This window comes from Gilbertella persicaria (genome assembly GCF_025201335.1).
Source record: "Gilbertella persicaria strain CBS 190.32 chromosome Unknown B0P05scaffold_11, whole genome shotgun sequence".
Taxonomy (NCBI): domain Eukaryota; kingdom Fungi; phylum Mucoromycota; class Mucoromycetes; order Mucorales; family Choanephoraceae; genus Gilbertella; species Gilbertella persicaria.
Window position 1 is genome coordinate 94,217 of NW_026251972.1, and position 15,438 is coordinate 109,654.

The following is a 15,438-nucleotide window of genomic DNA, read 5'->3' on the forward strand; positions in this document are numbered from 1 at the left end:
AAAAAAAGAATAGGTGTTGATGTACGTAAAGTATAGGCCATCCCATACAGACATTAGGGGTTATAAGAAGTAAAATGCAAGTGATGTATATTCACATCGACAACAACATCCATCTTAGGAGGAAGAGGGGATTATGCAACACCAGATATATGCATAGGCTATAATAGAGTGTGATAATCAATTTACAGAAAACATAAATCTCTATCATTCAATTCTTTTTTATTTTATAGATAAAGATGGTTTCTTTAGTTTAGACTAAAATAATAACAATGAGTGCGCAGTAGAAAATAGTCTATGTTTAACTGAAAGGTACGTAATTTAACATCGCAATGAGCTATATAGCCTATTCTTCTAATAAAATGACAGAATTAAATAGTACATTCCAACAAAGGATTTATTTTGGAAACAATGATTACTTTTTTTTTTTCTGGATATTTACAATGTATGAAAGAAAGAATGATATACAAATTACATAAATTAGCCCCATCTTCTTCTGTCTATGTCATCATCAGACAATGATCCTCTTCTTGAAGAACTCCTACTATGATAATAGTGCAAGAGTGATGGTGGTGGTGGTGGTGATCTTCGACTGTTACTGCTATAACGATTACTACTGCGATAATAAGGTGAAGGCGGACGATGACGGTGATGATGACGGTGATGAAAGTGATGATGTGGATACCGGTAATAACCATTGTTTGTATAGTGATGTGATCGATTGTAATTAGGCCGACTGTTGTATTCACGATAAGGTGAGGTAGGTCGACTGTCCATATTGTTCGTAGTGCGTGCATAATATGAATCGTCTTTCTGCTTATTTGTATCCGTAGGAGGAGGTGGTAAAGAAGAAGGAGAAGTGGATTGATGATCCTCTTCAGATTCTATTCGTGGCTTTTTTGGAGAAGAAGGTAGTTCGTCTGCTATAAAGGAAGACTGCTTGTTCTCTTCAACAATAGGCTTTTCTTTTGATATCGATCTCTGCTTTCGTTTTCGTTGCACTTTAACTAGAATATCCGCACCATGCGTATCAATAAACTTTTCAATCTTGGTACGAATGTTGCTGTTAATAGCCTGTATTTTGCGTGAAGATTGTATTTCTCGGTCCACAATATGGTGTGTCATCTAGATGAATAAGTCTTCTGTGATCTACAATCAGGATTACCTTTCTCGCTAATTCTTTAAACAAATGCTTGTCTCCATTCCATAACTGCTTTTGCTTTGAACTGAGATACTTGGTCACTATTTTGCCTATTTCCTTCTTGAGTTCATTTTCATCTAATGCTTGTTCAGCAGATTCCCGTCTACTGATAGAAGGTGTTGCTTTGTTGGGTGATTGCATATCATTTAAAGAGACAGCAGGGCTTTCACTGCGCATCTTTCTCTTGTTTTCAGTATCTTGAATTGCCTTCTCAACCAAGTCTTCTAGATCAGATTGGTTGACACCTTCAATCGAACTCACACGCTCTTCTGGAAATTGCCACTGTGTCTTACCCGTAAGACGATTATAGTAGTATATAGTACCATCTTCTGCATAAGCATATCTCCAGTTATTGGGCAATTTAGGAGAAGCATTCCCTGAAGATGTATCTGTTGGTTTGGGTGTCGTTTTATGATAAGGTGATGAATACACCGAACGATCATCATCTGCACCTGAATGGGTATCTTCATGATGACTATTGCGATAAGATGGACGTAAAGCAGCAGGACGATGATAGCCATAATAACCATTCTTGAGGCAGGCATCCATCATGGCTCGGGGTGCTGTAGGGATGGTAGAACAAGGAGGATATTCTGTTTTCCATTGGATTTCAGTGGCAGTCACATCAAGCGACAAGTATTCAAAGTAATCATCGTCTGGATCAAAGAATTCTCGGCTGGATTCATAGCGAGGCATCATCTCAGCAGATGCTTGGGAACTGGTTTCATGGTTACCATGATCATGCTTGTGATGGCTTGGTGTAGATTCAGTAGGGATACGCTTAGGAATACGATAGACACTCTTGAGTTGACTCCAATCTTTTAAGAGTTGGGTAGCATGGTGTTGAATGTCCTGGTTTTCATGATGAGTTAGTCTGTCCACAAGTTCCAATAGGTTACAGTCCTCCAATCCATTTCTGTTGGCTAAAGGCAATTGAGACAAGACCTGCAATACTTTCAGTAAAATCACATTATCATTCTTCCATTCGCCTAGCCAAAACTTGAGCATCTTTAAGCCATGAAGACGCACGAATTTCTTAAGGATCTCTTTGCCTTCAGGTGTATTTGCATCTGTCAATTCAAGTCGCTGTAACAATTGAAGCACAAAATGTGATTTGCCAACAGAGTCCAACATACGCTTCACAAATGACTGTACTTCACGAGGGTCTTGTAATGGTTCAGAAGCTCGACGTTGGTGTATTTTACGAAGCATTTTTTTCTGCGTGAGTGTTACTGCTGCTGTATCTGAGTCTTCCTTTTGTGTGTCTTGTTCCTCGTCTTCACTTGCTGTCTGTGTAGAGGGTTTTGCTGTACTCTTAAGAGTACCACCAATGTAGCCCTTACAACTAGGTTCACCACAATAACAAGGTTGAGCCACAGCACCATACCGTTCAAATTTATAATCAAATGTCAATTCTGAGCCTGCTTGAATAGGTCTTTTGGTAAATATACCAATACGCATATTTTTGCCCACGACCCACTTCTGAGTAACACAATTTGGATTACATGAATGGTTTATAAATCGAGCCAAGCACCCTTTTTTTGTAGCATCAATAATCTATCATACATGTCAATTGGATTTTTCCTCCTTCTCCTCCTCCCTCCCTTTTTTTTTATTCATTATATCAACTTACTTCGTCTGTCTTGAGTGTCATAAAGTAATAATGTTGTAATCCAGCTGCTTCGTATTCCTTGGTTCTGCGTATAAATTCATGGTTTGGAATGACTTCACCAATATATTCCATAATAAACGCATTGGCAGGTAAATCAGTCAAAGCTCTCAATCCAAACCCTTTCTTTTCTGTACGAATCACATCTACACGGGCATACTGTTTGAGCTGGAAACGTCGGTTACGACAATACCGATCACAGGGACAATCGTCTACCATGCATTCCATAAACATCATTCGATTGATACAGTAGTTATCATCGCCACAAGCAGCATCTGGGTTATCAATGTCTGGTCTGTATTTACATTCACAAGGCATACTTTCTTCTGCAATTGATTTACCCGTGGCTGATCCACAATAGATGTTTTCTGTGATGTTTGTATATGTTTCCATGGCATCCGCAGTGGCAGAGGGAAGCTGTACTTCATCTTGCTTTTGAGACACAAATGACTCATAATCCTCATCGTCTTCATCGTAAACTTGATCGAGGTTGGGTGAGAGTGTGAGGTTGTCAAGAGCGTTGAGATTAAGCTCACCGGTCGATTCCATGTCTACGTCATATGAAGTATCTAATGTTGAATTAGAGAAAGAAAAAAACATATACACATAATATAGTTTGTTAGAAGCTACCTCTTTCTTGCTTATTATACTGCAGTGTATCGTTTTCGAATCCCAATAATGGTTTTGAAGGTCTATGGAATACGAGTAAGAACCAGAAAACAACTCAAAGTAGTATACATACGCAACATACACTAGCCTAATATCAGCACTTTGCATGCTGGTGGAGAAGAAGATATGTTTGTATATAACCAGTATATATACTTGACTTTTTTCTTTTTTCTTATAGATATGTAGTAAAGAAAATAGATAATATGTACTTCTTTAAACAACAAGAAGAAAAAGAAAGAAAAGGAAAAAAAAACTTGATGGATGGGGGTTCCATTCATTTTTATACGCGCACACTGATTCGCTTCTCTATAGTAAACAAGCCACCAATTTTCATTGGTTCCTTGAATTGCCAGTAAGAAGAAATCACGTCTATTAGGTAAGCATGTCTTCAAAAAAGTCACGTATCAGGAACGCGTTTCTTTTTCATTTTTTTTTTCTGGAGAAAAATGACAGATATTAGGTAACTTGACAAGACATATATATATATATATATATATATATATAACTTATATGTATTGTTTAGCAACTACGAGCTTAAAAGAAAGCTTAATATTCAAGAAAACGAAAACTTGTTAAAAGAGCTTGGCCTACACAACGAAGAAGGAATAGCAGCTGTAAAGATATGAATTATTGAGTGTATTTCCCCACTAATGTTTGTATCAAAGGATATACCAAAATTCGATGCTGGAAAGAAAAAGAGACGTACTCAAAGTTATAAGAAAAAGACAATTATAGTAAGCACAAAAGTACCTTCACGACTCTCGAGACGTCTTCGTGGTGAAATACCTGAAGAAAATGTATGTATACGCTCTCTATGCCATAACACTAACTTGTTAGTTTGAATTAAATGATATTGTAGATGAAAATGACCGAATTAAGCAATTAGAAGTAGCAGAAAGAATCCAGAATGAGACAAAAACAGAGGATGAATTACCAACAGATATCTCTGTCCCTTTAACACTTAGAAGCATTGGAACTACGATATGGTCACTAGGGGAATTGGTGACTGGTGAAGGAAGATCAAAAGCGTGGAGTAGTCGAGGAGTAGAGTGATTCGTGAAAGAGAGCAATGACTGATGAATTATATAGTGTAAATATAAACATCCTTATCCAGTAGGTTATCGTGCTACTAAATCGCATTTCGGAAATGATTATACCATGGGCATTTTACCTCCTGCAAAGGAAGGGGAGGGACCTGTCTTTACTGTTCAGCACAAGACAACTACATGGACAGGACCAACTCCTACAGCACCTTGGACAGAAGCATGTATAAGAAGTAGATCAGCTCAGACTCGTGTCAGTGGACCATTAGTAAGTGGATTGTTTTGTAGACATCTATTTATACTCTTTTAGTTTTTTGGATTCTCTGATCCATTGACAATGAAACTGATTGAAAGTATGGAAGGTTATGATAAAGCGAGCCTACCAGAATAATTTACAATGATTTGAAATATCGCCTTGCAGCTGTAATATTCATTCGTGTAGCAGAAGCTAATAAAGAATTAAAAGACAATAGATAACTCTAAAATAGCTTAATAATGCTGGTATCAGAAACAATGAGCAATATACTTGTGTTGTTTGTCAATGAATCAAACAAAAAAAAAGCTGTAAAATGACTTCCTTTGATCTCTATTTGCTTCGAATAAACGTCTTCTCTATCAAAACATCTAAGTTTCATGTATATACCTTGTACAGAGGTTGAATTGTTTAATAATGCTGCTAATCTTTTCAAACCGATGCCTATTTGGATGATGTTGATCCAAGCCTGTCGTTATGTAAGTCCGTTTTTTTATTATTATTATTATTATTATTATTATTATCAGCTCTCTTTCGCTTGCGGCATATAGTGCTTCATCCCATATAAATATCTAAAATACTTGGATTTGAATAGGCTCTAATCGCACTTTCAGTTCCTGTTTTTGCTTTCCAAATATCTAACAAATTGAATAAGTTCTATTCTCTCTTGGCTGTGTTTACTTTTTCTCTCTTGTTTTCTTGAATTAAGTCCATTTTATGCATCAAACAAAATACAGCGGCATGAGACAAATATAACAAAACAGCTTCTAGGAATGATTGATAATAGTGAATACCTTTATCTAATTCAGTGTTAATGGCATCAAATACATAGATAAGTACATGTACATCTTTAAATATCACATCTCGGTGGATTGCTAAATAATCATTGAATGCCTCATCTTGATTATGGAAGAACACTAGTACAGTATATATATCTGTGTGTATTTATATTTACCCTCTAATATCCTATAGATTTAGTCTCAAGTTGTCTAGGACTCAACATTGGTATGATTACCCCATAAAACTAAGGACAAAACTCGATTGTGGATCTATAAAAAGGACTTTGCCTACGTGTGGGTTCTAAATAACGAGTCTTTTTTGCTACATTATTATCAAAAATAATGGATTTTATGAAAGTCCTTCCCGTTCGACTCCTATTTATAAGCAGCCAGCGCTTTTTCAGTCTGAAAGAGAAGGAAATGGCCTTGTCTTGTGATCTCCTTGATCGAGTTCGGAACGGAGATTGAATAGAAACCTATTAAATCGCATTTAGCATGGTCATTTCTTTTTTCTTTTTCTTTTCTTATCCTTACATTATCTCTGCTAATTACACAATGTCGATTGGTGCCGTAGTCAGACAAGTTGCTTCCAATTCAGCTCAAAACCCTACTTCTCGTTTGCGTTTAAGAAAGGCTGCTTTAACTCTGGTAAGTCATTTGGGCCTGTCTTGATTAGTCATTAGTCATTAACCCCCTGTTCTCTAGACACCTGCTGCTGTTTCTCGTCTCAAGACTTTGACTGAAGGACCAACACCGCAGTATCTTCGAGTTGGAGTTAAACAAAAAGGTTGTTCAGGCAATTCTTATGATTTACAGTTTACTGATCATAAGGGCAAGTTTGATGAGATTGTGAATCAAGATGGTAATTAAAGAAGTGTATGCTTTTTTGTATCTAACTTGTGTTTGAACACATAGGTGTCACTGTGCTTGTCGACTCAAAAGCTTTGATTACAGTGCTAGGAAGTGAAATGGATTTTGTTCAAGACAAATTATCAGAGCATTTTGTATTTAACAATCCAAATGCAAAGGGAACTTGTGGGTGTGGAGAATCATTTGCTATCTAAACAGAAAAAGAAGCTATCAATTAGAGGTTATTATTGCTGCATTATTTAAAGCACGTTACATACAATATATTTTTCATACCAAACCCAAAGAAGAAAAAAAGAAAGAGGAAAAACTGTATATAAAAGCCCCTTTGTTTTTTTTCTTGAACTATGTTTAAATAAAGAATACTTGAAAAGGATCGCCAGTTGCGAGACCCAAGATGAACTGAATTCAAAACCTACCTTTATCATTCACTGTATATTTAGAATGCGCATTGTCCTCCCCCCCCCCTCCCGTCTGCATCTTTGCCCAACTTATAAGATGTGCGCCTTGTTTTCTATTCATGCAACACAATCAAAGTTGACATGCCCTCTATCTCTTTTCACTCTCTTTGCATACACACCCGCCTTGCTCCACATACAAATCTGCTTTACGTTCATTTGATGCAATCAGGGACAGAGACGTATCGTCGATTGGTTGAAGGCTGACTCTGTGAGGTTGAAAACAGTGAGCTCAAAGAGCTAAAGCCAAGGATGGATCAAGCAAAAGTAAAGGTGATTTGCAGAGACATTAAGCGCCTTGAAATACTCAGGAAATAGTATGGTTCTGACTCTCTGCATCTTTTATATGGTTTTTACTAAGCAAACGGTACATATGTCCAAGCAGTGTTCTATTTTTTTCCTACCCTGGTCTTGCCCATATGCGTTGTCTCTATTTCAATAAAAATGATAGTGATTAGGTTCATTTTTTTTTTTACACCCTTCTTTTATTTTTTCGTTTCCATAAGAGAAAATGATCAAATAAGCTCGTCTATTGATGATACTGCGGCATATTTATTCCATGCTTTATATTTCTTATTAAATTGTTTTTGCAAGGACCAAGAGAACCTTGGAAGGGGAATTATAGCTTTTAATAGGGCAGCATTGAATAGAGAGACAAGAAGAGATATGTGAGGGTAGAAACAACATTTATAGCTCAAGCAGATAGATTTTATCTTATTGAGCAGTAGACACACAGACACACATATCAACAAACACTTTAAAGTAGGACGCAGAGGGTAAGCTTTTTTGAGTCAGCTTCATCATTCAACAAAAGCTTAGTTTTTCCAAGCGGTCCCTTCTCTGTATGTCACCGAGAGAACAAAGAGCTAGTGTAGATGTTATCTATACGACTGTTAACAACCGTTTATTTTTTTTTCTAGCTTTCAACAATGAAATGGATTGACTACAGTCATACACCGTTTTAGCGATATACCCTGTAACAGATATTTGTATAGGGACAAAACCGCAATAGCAAGTGGTATTTCCAATAAACACCTAGCCTCTACCAAAATGTCCACAAATGCCTACATTATTGTTACAAACTCTGTAGATTATGCTAAGTTATTATTTTTGTATTTTAAATAGTTTCTTGCTTTAAATTATGTTGCATAATCTCTTCTATACGTTACTAATATAAAAATCAAACCTTGTCCCATAGCCACAAATGTATAACTAAGTATAAACATTAACAAAAAAAGCAAAATATTCCCCAACGGGGAATCGAACCCCGGCCGTGTCGGTGAAAGCGACAAATCCTAGCCACTGGACCATTGAGGATTACTTACGCTGTCGTACCCAAACTTAGATTTAAGCCCAATGTTAAGAAAGCGGCCAGAAGACACCAGCAGGTGCTCGAAGGTTCTGGAAATTATTAGTCAGATGTTTATCTGATTATCATTACCATATCTGGCATTCCCCTTATACGGCTACGACTTCAAATACTAGAAGCTTCCACTTGAGTCACAACTCAGACATTATAGATAGTATAAATATAAGTTGCACTCAATGAAATAAACATCATCTTTCAACACAAATATTAAGTATTAGTTACACTCTATAGTAAGTTAAGCCCTACGACTTATTATACGTATCTCTGGTTATACTTTACAAGTTTTATTGGCTTTGCTACTTATTGGATCTATCTACAAAGACGACAACGCTCCTGCTGGTGTTCATCGTCTTGATTATGCTCTAAATCAACTGCCAACTAAGGCTTCCTCTGGTCCTCCTCCTTTTTGGTCGGCGCTGCTTCAGTTACTGTATGCAATTGATGTACTTGTACATCCTCTTGCAAATATCCGCCCTGATCAAGATCCTGGTGATCGTTGGCTCCCTCCTCTGGTCTCGTCATAGACGAACTATTTTTGTCATGCCTTTCCTCTGCGCTGCCACGGTGGTAAGTGATTATCAAAGTTCCCAACCGTTGGTCATGCCTTTGGAATCATGCAAATCTACAATACTCTTTCTGTCTCTGCTTCTTTTCTCTCTTACTTTTTTCCTGTTGTCTGCTTTCTGTCAGGTTTTTTCACTCTCTCTCCTTTTTCTCTTTTGTAAAAACTGTTCATACAATTTGGCATTATGCTCCATAGAGTAGCCCATATAATTGTTTATTAATAAAAATATAATCTTTAACCTGAGGATTACTTACATTGTCATGTGTGCATATTTGTTTTGGGTCGCTTTTTCGTTCTCTTTCGCGGTTTTTCTGGTGATTCTATTATGTTAACAAATCTTCAAATTGGAATGGTACATGTCTCTGATGTTTTTAAGGTACATACAAAGTTTGGTGTGATTTGGTCCAGGTCTGATTGTACAATGGTGTTCCAAAGGTTTCAGCCAATGGTTCTGTCTTCTGTCAGACCCAATCAGATTCGAGTTAAAACCACTGATCGGTGTGTCAATTGTTGGGTCTGGGTTTCAATTGTTGTACTTTTTTTTTGGTTCCTTATTTGTCCTACTTCTTCCGTATTTTGTTTCATGATATTTTGCTGTGATTTAATTGTGTATTTTATTTTATTTTATTTTGTTTATTGTATTTGACAGTTCATCTCAGTTTGAATCTGTTGAATTTTATAATTTAATTGTATTAATTGTTCTCCTGTTTGACATTTCAAACGTAATTGCTTTTTGGGCAAGTTTGATCTGTTCTAGATTAATGACAAGCAATTGTCTTTGTAGAAATTTATTCTAAAGAAAGTATAAAAGCTTAAAGAACTTTAGAAGGAATAAAAATATCAATCTTAAAAATTGAAATCTTTTTATTATAAATTTTCTTTTACATATATCTTCATTGTCTTTTGAAGGAACTGTGCCTAAGGTTATAATCTCTCTATTTGTGTCTATCTCTCTATAATTACAATAGTCTTTACAGTCTTCTGTTGTTAATTATTGGTTTATCTCTTTTATTTGTTGGTCTCGTCGTTCAAGGTAAACACAAAGGGAAAAGATGGAGTTGTCAATATTGTCAAATTAGTATTTTTTTAACCTCTGTGTTTAATAGTACAGGTTAGGTGACGATAGAATATTTTCTAGCCAATGATATTACTGGGAAAATATTGTAGAAGGCAGTGACGTCTGTGTTTCGATATTATAATTCTTGGATCTTTTTTTATTTCTTTGTTATATGTTACCTATGTTTTGATATTATAGGTCTTTGATAAATAACTTATAATAATCAATGTTTTTTTTTTTTTTAAATGTGTTTATTGATTGAGCCGCGTACACTAAGAGTAATAGTCAAAGTGAAGAGGCGGGTGCAATTAAAATGAAAGTTAATAAAATAAAGCGAAACACACTAGATAAAATAAACTAAACTAAAATAAATTATATAGAACAAAGTTACAGGATTGAATGGCATTGATCCTCTTCAATAGTCTGACGAACATTGAATCGGATGCTTGCTAATATGGTTGTGAGTACGATGGGGGTCTTGTCAAAGATAAATCTCATATGAGCAAGCCAGATTTGTGAAAGAGTAATTATGAGGATTCTGTATGGTTTGATTCCTTTCCGTTGGCAGTACCAGATGTACGAGAAGTCCAGGGACAGAAGAGCCTCTTGGATATCAGATATTGAAGTGGTAGGCCAAAGAAACTCAAAGATGATTTCCTGCCATACCTTCTCTTTAGTTGGACAATGAAAGAGCATATGGTTAATAGAGTCAGTGGTAGTTAAGCACACCGGACAGAAGGGAGAGTCAAACACGTGAGGCATAATAAAATGTAAGAATCGACGATGAGGAATACACCCCAAGATATACCGGTATGTCACATTACGTTGAATGGTGGTAAGAGACAGAGACCAAAAGAATTTCCATTTCACTTCTGTAATATTTCTCAAGGCCAAAGGAGGAGCCATAGCCGAGAGAACTGACTGACGAAATGTCTTAGCCGATGCCTTGATACTACAAATTCTTTGATTATCTTGAAACCGAAACTGGTTGATCAAAGGCGCAAATGAGACCGTCGAGTCTTCAAGTGGAGCAGGACTACATACAGAGCTAAAAAATGGCTGAAGTTTCAAACTCCCAGATGCAAGACCTTTGAAGACTGTGGAGGGAGTACGCTTCCAATAAAGTAGTGAAGGATCACGAGTATCTTTCCAGTGAACAAAGTTGAGTCTAGCATCAACTTGAAAGACATCTGACACCATCATTTTCTTGACACGTAGGGGGACAACGAAGGACGAAGAAGGGGGAACGTAAAGCACAGCTTGCAAAGGTAGGACCATAGCGGTAACAGTATTAAGGCTAGCATTCGCAAATGATCGAGGAAGACAATCAATGGCACGATATAGCATATTAATAGTGCCAGTTCTTTGTTTTTTCAGCCCTTGTGTACGAGAAGAAGGAAACAACAATGGAATCTGATGATATTTGCAGTCATTGATATTTCGAATATGAAGGCTAAGTAAGTACGTGACCGGATGAGCATCAATATTATCTTGATTGTACGCCAACAAAGGATGCAGCCAGCGAAAAAATAAAGCCGAGGCCTGAACCTGAATATCAATTACTCCAAGTCCACCTTTTTCTTTTGGCAACGTCCATACTTTCCAAGGAATAACAGGAAATATATTCTTACGCAAGAATCGAATGGCCAAAGATTTCAATTGTTTGAGATCAGCAAGTGTCAACGGAGTAACCCGCAAGATATACCATATTTTAGACAATATCAGTGAATTCAAGACAGTGGCTCGGCCCACCACAGATAATGAACGTGTAGAGTGGATTTGTATAGCAGTCTTAATCTTTGTTATCATAGAACCCATAAAATTGACTCTTTGAATACGGCTTTGTATCAATGGAAAACCCAAATAAATTAAGGGTTCATCATCTTCGACAGAGTGCAAATGCTTGATACCCATTTGAGAGAGTGGAGCTTCCCAATAAGTCCATGTATTTCTGCCAGACACCGAGAAGGCTTCCACCTTTTCATGGTTGAACTTTGCATTGGAGGCTTCGCAATATCGAGTCATATGCAGTTGTAGCCGAGCAAGATCAGTGGAATTATGTACAAAGACCAGAGCATCGTCAGCGTAACATAGAAGCTTCGTCCGTTCAGTACCCATTATGTAGCCTTGAAATTGACGATCATGGAGAATGGAGAGCAAGAAAGGTTCAAAAGCCAAATTATACAGAATAGGCGAGAGAGGATCACCCTGTTTCAATCCGCGTAATTTAGCAACTTCGGAGGAGAGATGACCATTGATGTTGATTCGGATAAGATTATCGCCCATTAACTTGTAAATGCATTTAATCAGTGGGGAAGGGAAGCCAAACTTTTTCATCACTTTCTTCAGGTAGTGTAAATTCACTCTGTCGTAAGCCTTTTCTTGATCCAAGAGAAGACCAATATCAGCATTCAAGGTACTAAAATCAGGATCATTATCCAGTTGTTCAGCGATCGACCATTTCCTTTGAGCGTCTTCCATTAGCAATTGACAGATCATACCATTTTCAGCGATAAACCGTCCAGGAATAAACCCCAATTGATGACGGCTAATAAGACGAGAAGATACCTCCATGAGTCGACGATTGACGATACGTGTGAACAGTTTGTAATCCGTATTTGCTAAGGACAAAGGACGATAGTTCTTCATATCCGCAGGATCACCTTTCTTGTACAGCAGACACATGACTGATTCATTCCATGACTGAGGAAACTTACTCTTCTGCAAAGCGTCATTATAGACAGTCGATATCAGATCATGATATGGAGGGAATTTTATAACCAAATACAAAATCTCATATGGCAGTCCATCTGGTCCTGGACTACTCTTACGAGGGGTGCGTTTGCTCTCGTTGAGTATGTCATCAACATCGATAGGCTGCATAAGTTTTTCCTGTTGTTCTGAGGAAATCTTCAAGTGACTAGGGATAGATCGAGTCATAGCCCTAAGAGCTACAGTTTCGGTGGGAGAAGGAGTAAATAGCGAGGTATAAAATTTAGTTGCTATACGAGAAATATCATGTTGCTCTTGACAAAGCTCTTCAGTCACTGGATCTCTCAATTCAATGAGGGTTCGCTGATTTTGTCGAGATACTTGTGTCCGCTTCAAAAAGCCTGCAGATTTCTCTCCATGTTCTCTCCAAAACTTGCCAGACTTCAAAATCTCGATCTCTGCTATCGACTGTTGTAAAGACTGGATTAAGGAATTGATATGATCCAAGCCTTGAAATATCAGTCCTCTATGCTTCTGATGCCGCATTGCTTTGTTCCTTTTAGATTGCAATTTATGCAATTGCTTTTTCCTCCAGTTCAGATCTTCCTTCTGATAGGATTTCACAAAAAGCTTTACCTCTCCTTTAATCCAATCCCATTGCTGTTGCGGTTTAGCAAATTGTTTGATTTCTGTAAAACGTTCCATGCATGATTCTAAATGAAATGCTAAAGCTTGCCTGAACTCTTTGTTTCGAGCTAAGAATGGATTCGCTTTCCAAGAACCAGGTCCACGATCAGAGGAGTCTTGATACTTGAATGAGAACCCTAAGAGGTCGTGGTCTGTCCACTCTGGTGACAAAAATTGTTGATTGATACTAGTGATCTGATGATGAGCACTTGAACTACAGAAAATATAATCCAAGATTCCTGAGTTGCTACCACTATGCCAAGTAATCTGCTTTTCATTCCCAAAAATATCAATGTAATAGTCATCCAGTAAATCTGTCCATTCAGGAGGTGCACACAGTAAAGTGCCATCTAAACGGCGATCTTTATATTGATAGTTGAAATCTCCCATAATAAATATTGTGTTATGTGTATTGATAATCGTGTCCCTGACAATTGGAATATCAAGGAGCTCAGTATAGAGTGCTGATCGATCAGAATGAAGCGCTGAACGACCATAGATATTTAAAATTGTTGCTATAGGTGCCATAGTAGAAGAATGTTCCAAATCTCGAGTTGAGTGAATATCAGCCAATATATATCGACCATTGTCAATTCCTTCCGAGACAGGTGTAATTGTAAAGTGATGAGAGAGTGATATGATGCCACAATGTTGAGTCCAAATGCTCGACTTGCAGTTAAAATGGGTGTTAAGTAAATCTATAATAGTAGTATCTGAAGCATGAGTTTCTTGTAACACCAGGATATCATATCCAAGTGTTCTAAGGTATCTAATGAATTGTTGTCTTTTTTTGGTATTTTCTGATTTTTTCAAGCCACGACAATTGAGAGTGGCGATTTTAACTGTATGATGTCTAATATTCATAATTAATGTTGAGGTTGAGGTGATTGTTGGCCCATCAAATCAGGCTGAAGCATGTTTGCCTTTACATTATTTATATCATTCTTTCCATTTTGTTGTAATGCTGCTGAAGCTGCAGCTTGTTGTCGAGCAGCACTTATATCATCAGTTCCATTGAACTTACCCATCTTTTTGACATTATCATGAGTCTCCAATTCTGTAAATCGAGATGGAGAAGAGATCACAGTATCCTCCATTACTATGTCTTTTGAGATAGTCTTTAACGCATCAGAATCATTTACCGGATTAAGGTTGCTTTCATTCATAGTGGTGTCCTCTTCAACACCGTTTCTACATTGAGAGCAACCGTTGCATCTCTTTCATTATTCTTGTAATCTTGAGGAACTGGGGAGCCAGCAGGGGAATTTTCTTGTGTCATTGGTTTCTTAGGAGCAGCCTTGGGTGAGGCAGTAGAATCTTTGATTGTCCCTTTTCTAGGTTTTGGCTGACTTGAGGATCTCTCCACTGCACGGACCTTGCTGGGAGCGGAGTCGATTGATCCATTACGCTGCAGTACGCATAACATGGCCAGTCTCATTGCAATGGTAGCAGCGTACCCATTTCTTGTAGTCGGGACAATCAGCTCGACAATGGTCTGAGCTCTGACAGTTACGACAGAAGTCAGGCATCTTATCCCATTGTAGGAGTACTTTTCTCTGTTCATTATCACGTGGATCCCAAATGATGACGCGAGATAAGGGCTCCAAGTGTCTACGCCCGGAACACTCCGATCCATCTGCGTGGGATTCCATACATTCATTTTCAGGCGTAGCTGACAAAGTTAGATTCAAGGTAGCATACCCTTCACCATGAAAGATGCCATCAGTTCTCGAGATGCCATGATCTAGAACTTCTCCAAAGCACGAAAGACGAGCAGCCATTTCCTCTTTCAACTGGATGGCTGGGAGGAATGGAAGATTTTCAAGAGTTAAGCGGACGATGGTAGCGTCTGCTGGATAGGAAGGAAAACCTTTCACAAAGGTACCATCCTCCAAGGTAATTCCTTCTTCAATAAGTGTCTTGCGACCAACACTGTTATAAAGCCACATAGTCTCCAAGAAGTCATGTCCCAGATAGTTGCGTGTTTGCTTTCGATAACCAAGAAAATCTTCGTAGTAGCCTGTGTTTTCAGCATCTTCATTAAACTTGAGTAGAGCTTTGTTTAACAAAGATCGATCCTTGATTGAGGTAAGATCAATGAAGACTGAATCT

At 37.6% G+C, this 15,438-nt stretch overlaps 6 protein-coding genes and 1 non-coding gene across 7 annotated transcripts; 2 read left to right on the forward strand and 5 right to left on the reverse strand.

The window, feature by feature from the left end:
* Positions 1-236: 236 nt before the first annotated feature.
* B0P05DRAFT_533685 (uncharacterized protein) lies at positions 237-3,794 on the reverse strand. The gene is made up of 5 exons (XM_051577235.1): positions 3,610-3,794; positions 3,498-3,559; positions 2,832-3,436; positions 1,163-2,755; positions 237-1,122 (listed from the first exon to the last, which is right to left on the reverse strand). Exons 1-5 carry the CDS (start codon positions 3,642-3,644, stop codon positions 478-480), a joined length of 2,940 nt encoding a protein of 979 aa, XP_051436744.1. The 5' UTR covers positions 3,645-3,794; the 3' UTR covers positions 237-477.
* A 156-nt stretch (positions 3,795-3,950) lies between these two features.
* Positions 3,951-5,343, forward strand: B0P05DRAFT_533687 (uncharacterized protein). The gene is made up of 8 exons (XM_051577236.1): positions 3,951-3,996; positions 4,060-4,150; positions 4,202-4,333; positions 4,374-4,580; positions 4,626-4,847; positions 4,890-5,058; positions 5,106-5,165; positions 5,223-5,343. Exons 1-6 carry the CDS (start codon positions 3,983-3,985, stop codon positions 4,968-4,970), a joined length of 747 nt encoding a protein of 248 aa, XP_051436745.1. The 5' UTR covers positions 3,951-3,982; the 3' UTR covers positions 4,971-5,058; positions 5,106-5,165; positions 5,223-5,343.
* A 146-nt stretch (positions 5,344-5,489) lies between these two features.
* On the reverse strand, positions 5,490-5,735 carry B0P05DRAFT_466241 (Gtr1/RagA G protein; the record flags this gene model as incomplete). The annotated part of the gene is made up of 1 exon (XM_051574316.1): positions 5,490-5,735. A coding segment is annotated over one exon (246 nt), but the record flags the coding sequence as incomplete, so codon positions are not given.
* Positions 5,736-6,166: 431 nt separating this feature from the next.
* On the forward strand, positions 6,167-6,675 carry B0P05DRAFT_466333 (uncharacterized protein; the record flags this gene model as incomplete). Its single annotated transcript, XM_051574323.1, has 3 exons — positions 6,167-6,259; positions 6,317-6,473; positions 6,527-6,675. The coding sequence occupies 3 exons, from the start codon at positions 6,167-6,169 to the stop codon at positions 6,673-6,675; spliced, it is 399 nt and encodes a 132-aa protein (XP_051436747.1).
* Positions 6,676-8,181: 1,506 nt separating this feature from the next.
* Positions 8,182-8,253, reverse strand: B0P05DRAFT_t33. Its single transcript has one exon. It is a non-coding gene; the product is annotated as a tRNA-Glu (tRNA).
* Positions 8,254-14,349: 6,096 nt separating this feature from the next.
* On the reverse strand, positions 14,350-14,851 carry B0P05DRAFT_533728 (uncharacterized protein; the record flags this gene model as incomplete). Its single annotated transcript, XM_051577237.1, has 1 exon — positions 14,350-14,851. A coding segment is annotated over exon 1 (163 nt), but the record flags the coding sequence as incomplete, so codon positions are not given.
* A 156-nt stretch (positions 14,852-15,007) lies between these two features.
* B0P05DRAFT_533731 (uncharacterized protein) lies at positions 15,008-15,375 on the reverse strand. The gene has a single exon (XM_051577238.1). The coding sequence runs from the start codon at positions 15,365-15,367 to the stop codon at positions 15,200-15,202; it is 168 nt and encodes a 55-aa protein (XP_051436749.1). The 5' UTR covers positions 15,368-15,375; the 3' UTR covers positions 15,008-15,199.
* Positions 15,376-15,438: the final 63 nt, after the last annotated feature.